Genomic DNA, 11,617 nt, shown 5'->3' with positions numbered 1-11,617 from the left:
GCTAAAATAGAAATGAAGTTTTTCTTCTCCTGAGAACAAGGAAAGTAAAGGGAACAGAGAAGAAACAGAAAGGGGTCTGAAAGAGTTAATCACTCCTAGCTTTATTTTAACTGTTACTGATCTGTAGTATCTGTAACTAGATCTGTCCTTCACAAAGCTAACCCCATGTGAATTACATCCTGAAGAAATCACTTCCTCACTCTCTGTGTGAATTACATCCTGCATGAATCACTCCCTAACTCTCTGTGTGAATTCTAGTGTTTATTCTCCCTACACACTCTTGTAGCAAATCACCCCTTGTAGCTGTTTGCATTTCAGAAAGAAGGTCACAGGCTGATAACCCAGAGGCAAACGGACCCAATTACGGGTTGCCTGACGCCAGCGGTGACTGTTTTGAAATAATGCAAGAAGAATGCAAGACCTTCACCATTTTGATCCTTATCACTCACTTCGGACTGTGAGCTCCACCTATAAGCACCCCTGTAATTCCCCAGGAGGGGGGGCACGGTTCTTGAGGCAGTAGCCTGCTGTGTTTTCCCCTTTAGCCTGGCAAAGGAATAAAGCCATCTCTCTTATCCTCCAAAATCTCTGTCTCTGTATTTCTGTTGGGCATCGGCGCACAGAGAGTCAAGATTCTGGCAACAGGATTGGCCACCTACTCAGCACCTCCACATGTTCCTCAACCTGGAAGCTCTCCAAATCCCATCATTTAGCACTCTACTGAAAGCATCATTACGTGAGCATGGTTGATTAAATCACTGGTCATCATTAGTGACCAAGTCAATCTCCAGCACCAGTTCCTTTCCCAGAGGTGAGGGGGTGGGGCTGAAAGTTCCAACCCTCTAATCACAAACTTGGTTCCCCTGGTAACCAGCTCCCATCCTGAGTCTATCCAGGAGCCCCCACCCAAGAGACATCTTATTAGCATACAAAAAGACAAGTATCACTTTGGAGAGGCCCAAGAGTTTTATGAGCTGTGTGCCAGGAAAGGGAGGTAGAGACCAAGTATGTATTTTGTATTACAGTAAGTCCCCTACATGTAAATGAGTTCCATTCCGAGAGCATGTTCGTAAGTTCCATTTGTTCATAAGTCCACAGAGTTAGCCTAGGTACCCAACTAACACAATTGGCTATATAGTACTGTACTGTAATAGGTTTATAATACTTTTCACACAAATAATACATAAAAAACAAACACAAAAAATAAACATTTTTAATCCTACAGTACAGTACCTTGAAAAGTATAGTAGTATGGTACAACAGCTGGCATACAGGGGCTGGCATCGAGGGAACAGGCAAGAAGAGTTCCTGACTGGAGGAGGGAGAGGAGGTGGGAGATGGCAGAGCTGAAGGATTGTCAGCAATAGGAGACGGAGGGCAAGCTGCAGTTTCACTCACGCCTGACATGGATGGAACGCACGTTCGCATCTTTGAAAGTTCGCAGCTTGAAGGTTCGTATGTAGGGGACTTACTGTATATCGCACTCACTGTCTGTGGTTTTGCTTCAAGAGGCATGCAAGTTAGGCCAGAGCTGAATTGCTCTGGATAAAAGAAAGACGGAGTCCTGCTCCTTACTGGCCCTCCGTGTTTACCCTTCCCCCACACAGGCAACCCTAGCATTTCTTCGCACGAGCAAAGGAAGGCCCCAAGACCATTGGTCTAAATACCTAAACGTTATGAATCAAAAGTCTTTAAATAAAGCTGACTCTTTACAATTTAAGTTTTGGAAATTTAATCAATGGATTAAGTCTTGTTCAAAAATGTTATAAAGCTATAAATTATTCACAATGCTAGCATTCAACCTCTAGCTGCTGATATCAAGAATCAGATTCATGCCTAATGTGTGTTACATCTACCTACACATGAATTTAAGAGGAATACGAATGATTTCACATTGCAAAATATCTCTCAGCTACCATGTGCAACTCTTGCAAATACTGCCTATTTCTAAATCAGGAGGGCCTCCCCAAACACACGTTACAAAAAACCAAAAAATGGATTCTCAGTACTATTGGGAAGCAAGAGCTGATGTGGCAAGAACTTACTGCCTTTAGGCTGAGAGGGAAGAATGAGAAAGTTAACTGCCTTTTCTCTTTCTGTTGTTGAACCAAAGTTCATACGCCCCACGCACAGTGAGGCCAAACTGAAATGTCAGAGTCTGGAGCAGGGAAATGTTTACTAATCGAGGAGGTGTCAACACAGAAGATGGGAGACCTAGACTTGTCTCAAATCCATCTCGTTAGCTGGCTGGGGCGCAAGGTTTTTAAAGGCAAGGCGGGTAAATGGAAGACGGTTGTAGGATGCGTGATCAGCTCGTGGACCTTCTTCTGATTGGTTGGTGGTGAGGTTACAAGGGGATGTTTCAGGAATCTTTATCATCAACCTTCTGGTTCCAACTAGTTTGGGGTCTACGTGCTTGTGGTCAGGATGTAGTCACCATCCTCCGCCTGGGTTGGAGTCTTAGTTTCTGCAAAGCAGCTCAAAAATATGCATCAGATTGTTGTCAGCATCCCTTCAGGAGGGACGAGGGGTCCTGTGTCTCTATAGTCCTGATGATTAACTGCTTGAGCCGGCTCTTTGGAACTCAGAGAAGGCCTAGGAAACTAAAGTCTCCCCCCCCCCCCACTTTGTTTTCTTTCTATGAACAAGAAACATGTTTTGTTTTGTTTTGTTTTAACCCAGGAGGGCCCCGCAGGGTCCTGCTCAGTTTCATTACCTCCAAGTCCACTCAAATCCTCCCTGAATTCTGAAGCGGTGTCTGTCTACTGTATCAGCAGTAGCATCAGGAGCAAAGCCTCAGGACATTTGGATACAATGTCCAAATGCCTGATGTTTCAAGGATAGAGTACGAGATGGGAAGAATTGTTCCCCTGGGGTCTGAACACGGTTGGTTGTGAGGAAGGATGTTTAGGGCTATGGGTCACCCTGTGCCAATACCAGGTACCAGATCCCAAGTGACAGAGGTGCTTATGTGTTGCTGAATGAACTTTGCATGTGTGTGTCCTTGTATGTGTGTGTCCGTGTGTGTGTGGTATGTGAGGGCCTCTAAAGCTCTGGGCTGCAGGTAGGAGCCCCAGTGGCCCAGGTCTAAGGTGGCACTGTCCCCACATAGTGTCCAGCATCTCCGTAAAATAGTGTCTTGAATCTGTGCCCAGTCCCAACATCTCACACCTGGACCGTGCAACTGCCCAACTGCTCTGCCAAGTTCTCCTGTTCTTGCCCTCCCTGTTCCCTGTTCTTCTCACTGTAGACAGACAGAGTGATCTTTCTAAAGAGCAAATCTGACTGGTCAACCCCCCTCCACCTCACTTAAAATTTTTCCGTTTCTCCCCAATACCCCCAGAATCCACTGCAAACTCCTCAGCCTGGCCTCTGTGCTCTGCAGCTCGGGTTCCCATCAACGTCCCCAAGCATCAGCCCCCATCACTCCGACCCCATCACAGGCTCCAACCACACAGACCGTCCCGGTCCTTCACATACCACACTCTCCCTCACCTTCACTCTTCCCTCTTGAAGAGCTCCAGTCATGTTTGCAAGACTCCAATTAGAGCAATGCAAATTCAAAACACTAACGGAGCTGGCAAAAAAAAATAAAAAAGAAGAAGAAGAAAAGAAAAGAAAAAGAAGGGAAATTCCAATTCTGACAAGGACGTAGAGAAAGAGATTCATTTCTGCATTGCTAGATTGGTGCAGCATTAAAAATCGTTAGTGTTTTTTATTTATCATGTTTTTGTTTTCTCTCTTTTGGGGGAGAGGTTTTTTTAAAATCAACTTAATTGAGGTATAATTGGCTTACAATAAAATGCACACATTTTCGGCTTCCAGTTCAAAGAGTTTCACAAATATACATACGTGTGTAAACACCACCACAATGAAAATACAGCACATGGTCATCTACTTCAGAAAGTTCTCTCATGCCCCTTGGCGGTCAAATGACAAGGCAACCACTGATCTGATTTCTACCGTTATAATTCGTTTTGGCTGTTCTAGAACTTTGTATAAATGGGATCATACAGTCCGTGCACTATTGAGTCTGGCTTCTTTTGTTCAGCATAATGTTTCTGAGAGGCATTCATGTTGTTACATGTATCCATAGTTCATTCCTTTTTGTTGCTAAGTAATATTCCATTGTATGAAAATGCCACAGTTTGTTTTTCCATTTTCCTGTTGGCAGATATCTGAATTGTTTCTAGTTTGGGGGCTATTTTATTTATTTATTTATTTATGTATTTGGGGGGCCATTTTAAATATTGCTAAAGTCTTGCATTTTAAAGATGTATGCTTTTCTTTCTCTTGAAAGAAATTTGGATGCTCTCTGACACATATCATCAGAGGAAAAATCACAATATAAAATGCTATAGACAGCTATATTTCAGTAAAGCTGGAAAAAATAAAATAAAATGCTATAAATATAAAGAGAGGACATGCTCAAGGAAGTTAGAATCCAAGAAGTGAATGAAAGGTTATGCATCCATTCAAATTACTGCTGACTATACTGGCACATGAAAAAGTATTCAAAATACATGAAATGAATAAGAATACAAAATTGTAAGCTTATCATAATAGTACTCTTGGAAAGTATTTATTTATTCGAATAAAGATTTGACCCCGTCATGTCGAAATGCAAATGGGCAATGGAATTATTTATGCCATGGTATATACTGAGCGCCCACTACTTGCTGGGCACTGTCCCAGGGCTAGGAATATATGGGTGAAAAGAGAGGCAAGCTCCCTGCTCATATAGCAGGGGGTGGGGACATCGCAGAGGTAATTTCCTGTTTTAGGTACTGAGAGGTGGTTCAAGTAAAACATTTACTGGAAATAGACATTCAACTTAGAAGCCCCTTTCTTTTGGAAAGGTCCCTGCCTCCAGCACCGGGTTGGGGGCCCTCTGGACTTTTGCCCTTTCACAGTTGTCACCACACTCAGTTGGAATTGATCCCAAGTTTGCCCTCACCTCCCACCCCTAAACCCCTCCCCCACTCATTCCCCCCTCCCCTATGCTCGCCTGGGAATTCTCCAAGTTGCCTTCAGCCCTTGATTTATGGCTGGGTCCTTCTCAAGTCTTGGCGCTTAGTAGGACAGGAATTGAATGAAAACAGGAGAGTTTGCTTACAGGCCCCTCTATCAATATTTAAACACATTAACTAATATCACTCTGGCCCACATTCACCTTGGCTTTGAACAGCCAGACCTTTGGACCCTTGTAACCCCTCCAGGTCAGGGACCCAAATTAGACTTGGGGTTGCAGGCTTTACCTATAGCTGGCTTTGTGGGATGGAGGGAAGGTTTTGTGTAAGACCTTTACCAAGAGCTCACCAGATTGTGTCATAGCTTGCCCCCAGGGCCCCGCCCACAGCTACTTTAAAGGTCACTGGCACCCTCCAGCCACCAGTTTGCCTGGCTGCAGGTGCCTCCTGGTTTCAGCATGGTGCTGCCCTGGGCCCTCGCTGTCCTAAGCCTCCTTCCTCTGCTGGACGCCCAGAGTCCGGCGTGTGCCAACTTGACGGCGGTGGCGCCCATCACCAATGCCACCCTGGACAGGGTGAGTGCCCAAGTCCCTGAGTGCCGTGGGCAGCTGCTTCCATCTCTGGGCTTCCCTTTGCCCTCCTGATGCCATCCTTTTCTATCCTGGGTCCTGGGGTGAAATTCTGACCAGCCTCTGGAGGCATTTCTTTGCCTCCAAACTCAGACACCTCATTGCAAGGTGCCTCAGCAGGGAACATTCTGTACTGGGCAAGGAGGGGCTGCCCAGGGGTGGGGGTGGTGAGGGGAGATGTCTGGTCCTCCAAGTGAGCTCTTGCACATCCACTCCTCATCTGGGGTCCCACTCTCCTTGTTTGTAAAATGAGGGGAGAGATCTGCTGAGTCTCATCCCAGCTGACTCTCAAGGATTCAGCTCCAGCCTCCATCACCAGTTCCTGGCTTCTCCCCAGCTCTCTGGCAAGTGGTTTTATATCGGCTCGGCCTACCGAAACCCCGAGTACAATGAGTCGTCTAGATTGATCCAGGCGGCTTTCTTTCACTTTGAGCCCAAGCACGCGGAGGACAAGATAATCCTCAGAGAGTACCGGACCACGTGAGATCCCACACACCAACTCACCCCCAGCCTCAGCTTCCGGCTTTCACTCCCAGCTGCAGAAAAACCTAGAGCGAGTCCATCTTCCCTCCCGGCCTCAGCCTTCCCTCTGATGGACTAGGTGGGGAGGGATGGGGGGTATTGACTCCAATTGCCACCTGACTCTTGGCCCTCAATGACTGTGATGGGTGATCGTCCACTTCTTGACCATCTTACTGCTTTTCTCCCCTCTTCTGTCTGACTGTAGTGGGAACAAGTGCATCTACAGTTCCAACTCCTTGACAGTCTATCGCGAGAATGGGACCATGTCTATCTATGGTGAGGGCCAGCCCTCAGGTGGAGGGCTGCTGTGTGGAGTGGGGAGATGGGGGGTTGTCCAGCCTAAAGAGGGGGGCCTGGACTAAGGCCCTGGGGGCTTTGAACACAGAGAACATGGGACAGGCCCACCTCTTATATCTCTGTGGCCCCAGTGCCTGCACACAGCAAATAATCAGTAATAACTGCCAACATTGTTGAGCTCTTACTCTGTGCCAGGCACTGTTTGAAGTGCTTTACATGGATTAATCCCCTTAATACTCACAAACAACCCTAAGAGGACATTACAGTGATCAGATGAGGAAACAGAGAAATAGAGACGTCAAGTCGTTTCCCCGAGGTCACACTGCTTATAATTAGAGCTAGGATCTAAACCCCAGATTGGCTCCAGTCCTACCTCTCTGTCAACTACTCCTTATCTTCGGGGAAAACTCCTTATCTTCGGGGAGCTAAGGGTGGGAGCCTGCGTTGGGCAGGCAGTGACTTCGCCCATTTCCCCACCATCACTGCAGAGAGGGCACCTCGTAGGAGCACACAAATGCCGATGGAATTGAACGGACACCACTTTGCAGCCCCGAGGCTCCTGTCTGAGCTTGATTTCCTCATCTGTGAAATGGGGAGAAAGGCTCTGACAGCCACGGTCCATGTGAGGCTCCTATGATTCCACACATAGAGAGTGCTCAGTGCAGAGCCTGGCACACAGGAGGAGCGAGTGACCAGTGGCCTAAGAGAACCCCTGGTCTTCACTGGTTGGCTGTGTGGCCCTGGGCACACCCAGGTTCCTCCCCCGTGAGATAGGAACTGTTGTGCTGCCTCCGTGGTCTCATCAGAGGCTCTCTCCTCCAGAGTCGGGTAGAGAACACTTTTCTGACCTGCTACTCACCAAGCACCCCAAGACCTTCATACTTTCTGCCTCCTGGAATGGCAAGAAGAACGTGGGGATGTCCTTCTATGGTAGACACCTCAACCTCCCACTCTACCCAAGCCTCACCCCAGGACCACCACTACTCGGGCTGGACCCCCAGCACCCCAGCCCTCCCTGGCCTGCCACTTAGGTCCCCCATCATCCTCACCCGGCCCCCTTGCTCCATCCTGTAGCCGATAAGCCGGAGGTGACCCAGGAGCAGAAGAAAGAGTTCCTTGATACCATCAAGTGCATAGGCATTCACGAGTCAGAAATCACGTACAGCGATGAGAAAAAGGTAAGTGCGAGGAGGACTGGGCAGTGCTCACCCTGAGGGTGGTCCCACCTTGGGCAGCCTCAGAGGCCCAGAGAGGGAAGCTGTCAGTCAAAGCTGCACAGCGAGGCAGGATATCCTGTTTAAGCACCTGCCTCACTGCAGGGCCCCCGGGTGATGGACGAGTGCCCAGGAGGGAAAAGTCACTGGGAATCAGGGAGGACGCCTGGAGCAGGTGGGGAGGATTGTAAAGGCTAACAGGAGGGGAAGAGCATAGCCAAGGTGCGGTGAACTTGGGAAAGAGACACGCACATGGGGAATGATCATTTACAGCTGCCTGCCACACCCCAGGCTTCTAATGCCCATGTGATGGGGAATCAGTCTTGTGGTGTTAGGTGTCACCCAAACTGCAAGTCCAGGACCACCGTCCCGATTTTTGCTGGAACTGAGCATTATCTGTATAATCTTCTTAATACTTTCCTTTAAACCTGTGTTAAATGAAAGGCTTTACGTGGTCTTGTCCTGTGCAATAATATCTGAAATCACAGAGCTGATTTAAACTGGTTACAAAAACCAAAAACTGGTTACACTTTTTTGGATACATGTGAAATACTTTCATGATTATTAAAATAAAAACGTCTCCATCTAGACAGATTTGTGCCACCAGAGGTCATTTCCCGTGACCACCAGTGGCACAAATCATCCCCTGCTTTCGGGAACCCCGGGAAAAGGCGTGTGAACACAGACACCGGAGTTGGTCCCATGGCCAGCAGCCTGCCGCCCCCTGTCCACTGGCCGGGGGACCTCGGACAGGCCGCAGGTCACCATGAGCCTCACTCGCACCATCTTCAAAATGGTGTGAGGAATCCAGGAGCTCAACAGAAGGGCATGGCAAGTCATAAGTGCTCAGACATGCCGGTTGTTAAGGGTTTGAGCCTCCATTTCAGAGGTGAATAAGCTGAGACTCAGAGAGAGAGAATGACTTGCCCAGGGTCACCCAGCTGAAGCCCTGCTTGGGCTGGAGCCACAGTCCAGAGCTTACTTCCCTCTTCCCCCAGAAGACCCCCTGCCCTGCCCCGATCATGTGCTGTCTTCTCCCGCTAGGATCTGTGTGGGCCACTGCATATGCAGCATGAGGAGGAAAGGAAGAAGGAAAAGGAAGGGTCCTAGCATTGGGTTAGGACCCTGGGGACTCTGCGGGCCCATCCTGAGCCCCCGGCTCACCCTTCGTACCTCAGCTCTTTCCCTCAGTTGCATCAATAAAGCGTCTGTTGTGGTACAGTCAGGTTGTCATTTGCTTGTTCGTTTGTTCATTCGTTCATTCATGTTGTGCCCGCCTCAGTTGAGCCCCGGCCGACCACTGCCCTGAGTTGATCCTTGGTTGGAAGGGCCCTTGCTATAATTCCCAGCACATGTGCCAGGATGGATGACTATATGCAGTGAGTGCTGTGGGAGCCCAGCACGGGGAAGCTTTCTTCTCCAGTGGGGAAGTCTGGGAAGGCTACCTGGAAGGGGCATCTGAGCCACTCTAGAAAGATTAGGAGCTTGATAACACCTGCTGTTCCCGCTGCAAGCCAAAGACCTGTTCAAGGAACATCGAAGCAGAGGACCCTGAAGAGGAGTTCAGGTAGATAGAGGGTGGTGAGGACTCAGGAGTGTGGTGCTAAACACAAGGGCCCTTACTTTACTTATTTATTTTTTAACGATGAATCAGTTTGGTTTTATTTTTGCTCAATTCACGAGATATTGTCAACATTTCACCATTCATATCAAAACTTCTCCCAGGTGTCACCAAGAAACTGATGATCAATATTTTTTAAACGATTTTTCAAGAATCTTATCAGATCAGATCGCGTTTCCTAAAGTAAATCCTTTCAGGAATGAAGGAAAGTTTCTCCTCTTAAGTACATGAAATAGAGTCTCTGTCACTTGATTATGAAGGTCACGGAGGTGCCCTGTTACCAAGTCAGGAAGCAGGCTGGCCCACGCACGGCAGCATCCCCAAGTAGCTGGGTCTGGAGGGAGAGGGAAAAGGAAACCAAACCTTAATCCTGAACCAATTAGTGTGCTTTCCAACATCCTGGCCCTAACAAGGACTTTGCTTTAGAAAACTTACCTCCTAAGGGACTTTATTCCTCAGAGCACAAAATTCCACAGTTTTCTGCTTATCGTCTTCATTTTGGTCTTGCTTACATACAAAACCACGCTCGCCTGCCTAGTCTTCATCTGTAAGTAGATTCTCATCCATCCTTAAATCAGGCGAAGTTAATTGCGGACACGTCCGAGCGTATGCACTGTGCCAGGCTTGCGCTCACTCACAGAATTACCTACCTAGAGCCCAGGGCTCCATCAGAGAAGGGAGTCTGCCTCAGCAAACAGTGGATGCAAAAAGAGAGCCGTCTGAGCCGAAGGAAAACACTGAGCTTATTCTACCTCAAGACACCACCAGGAGTTAACATAAAAGACGCGACGTTAGTCAGAAGTCCATGCAGGTGAGACAGGAGGGAGACTCGTGTAAACACGAGCACATTTGGACCACTGTTCATTTCTTTCAGACTCAGCTGTATGTTTTCAGTTTTTCACCCAGCAAGGCTTGCCCAGTTTGGACGCCGTTGAGGAGGAAACTGGTTTTAACGTCAGCACGTCACAGACAACCTCCCTTCCTGACGCCCGCTACCCCCCACGTGTCTCCTTCAGCTCTGATCTAAGCCTGGGCCCCCGGGAAGGGCCTGGGGCTCGTTCACACTCGGGAACAAAACGGAAAGATCAGTCTTTCACTTTGCGAGGGAGCTGGGACGATCCTGACGAGAGTGGACACGGTGGGATAAAGGCATGGACAGGGCAGGAGTGAAGAGACCGCAGTTGGGGAGCAGCTGCCCTGAGGGCACCGGGTGAGCAAGTGAATTGCAGCAGAGGCCGCAGGCCCTGTGGAGGGGGCTCTGGAGGTCCTGGCATGAGATTGCGAGGGGACTCTCATCCGAGCTCCCTTTACTGCGTAGGGCCTTTACTTTAGATGTCAGCCTGGCCATCTGGGGAGGCGAGTTAGGAGGGCCCAGACCGGAGGCAGGAAGACCTACGCGGAGGCTGCTGTGAGCATCCTGGAAGAGGCGGGTGTCTGGGCCAGGGCAGGGGCAGGATGGGCGAGACTCGGAGGACTTGGGGCCAGGCCAGAGGGGTTGTGTGTCTCCATGAGGTGTCCCCAGACTGCCCACCTGACACCCAGGAGGAAGATAGGATACGCAGGGTAAGGTTGGTCTCTCGAATCCAGCCATCTTGCAAATGTGTTTGGAGCCCTCGCCATGGGGCCACGTCTGAGGCTGGCCCACTTAGAGGCATAAAGAGGACTGAGCGTCTGAAGGATTCCAACAAGGAAGGCTGGTCTCCTTCCAGACCCAAGGGCTTTGTGATGGTCATGTGGGGGAAGCAGCACCACACAGGTGGCAGAGAAATTGGGCTGAATGATTGGAGTAATTCTATGTGCAAGCGTCCTAAGCCATTTGGAGGGACAGGACCATAACCTTGGCTCCTGACACCCAGTCCTGTGGCTCACAGGCCAGTGTCCTCCAAAGAGCCACAGACCCAAGACTTCAGCATCCTTTGTTCAAAGCTGCAGCCATGTTGTGCCCAGGGCACTGAGGCTGGAGACACTGCTCTGGCCCGCCACCTCGGGCTCCCCCTTCCCATCCACCTTTCCATGAGGGTGTGGACCTGGACGCTCAGAACCAACAAGAAATCTCCCATCTCAGCAAGATGCCGTTTTCAACTCTCCTGAGAAGGATCAGCTGAAAAATGAAATAGAAATGAGTCCTGGAGGGCCAGGAGAAGCAAGTGAGATGAGAGGTGGGGAAGACTGAAGAAAAGGCCAAGGGAAGGGGAAGCAGGAGCTGGGGAAGAAAAAGTCATGGAGGTTTAGAGAGAAAAAAACAGTGACAAAGAATATGGACTTTGGAGTCAGACCATCGTGAGTTCGGGCATTCGGAACCTCGGTCTCCTCATCAATAAAATGGGCGCACAGTGGGTCACTTAGCTCAAGGATTGGCATCTA

At 49.0% G+C, this 11,617-nt stretch overlaps 1 protein-coding gene across 1 annotated transcript; it reads left to right on the top strand.

Annotated features, from left to right (window-relative positions):
- The first annotated feature begins 5,405 nt into the window (after positions 1 to 5,405).
- On the top strand, positions 5,406 to 8,857 carry ORM1 (orosomucoid 1). The gene is made up of 6 exons (XM_068553447.1): positions 5,406 to 5,545; positions 5,937 to 6,079; positions 6,327 to 6,397; positions 7,241 to 7,348; positions 7,493 to 7,596; positions 8,677 to 8,857. The coding sequence occupies exons 1-6, from the start codon at positions 5,429 to 5,431 to the stop codon at positions 8,740 to 8,742; spliced, it is 609 nt and encodes a 202-aa protein (XP_068409548.1). The 5' UTR covers positions 5,406 to 5,428; the 3' UTR covers positions 8,743 to 8,857.
- Positions 8,858 to 11,617: the final 2,760 nt, after the last annotated feature.

This window comes from Eschrichtius robustus, chromosome 10, assembly GCF_028021215.1.
Source record: "Eschrichtius robustus isolate mEscRob2 chromosome 10, mEscRob2.pri, whole genome shotgun sequence".
Lineage (NCBI taxonomy): Eukaryota > Metazoa > Chordata > Mammalia > Artiodactyla > Eschrichtiidae > Eschrichtius > Eschrichtius robustus.
The sequence above is the reverse complement of the archived record's forward strand: the minus strand, read 5'-3'. Positions and strand labels throughout refer to the sequence as shown.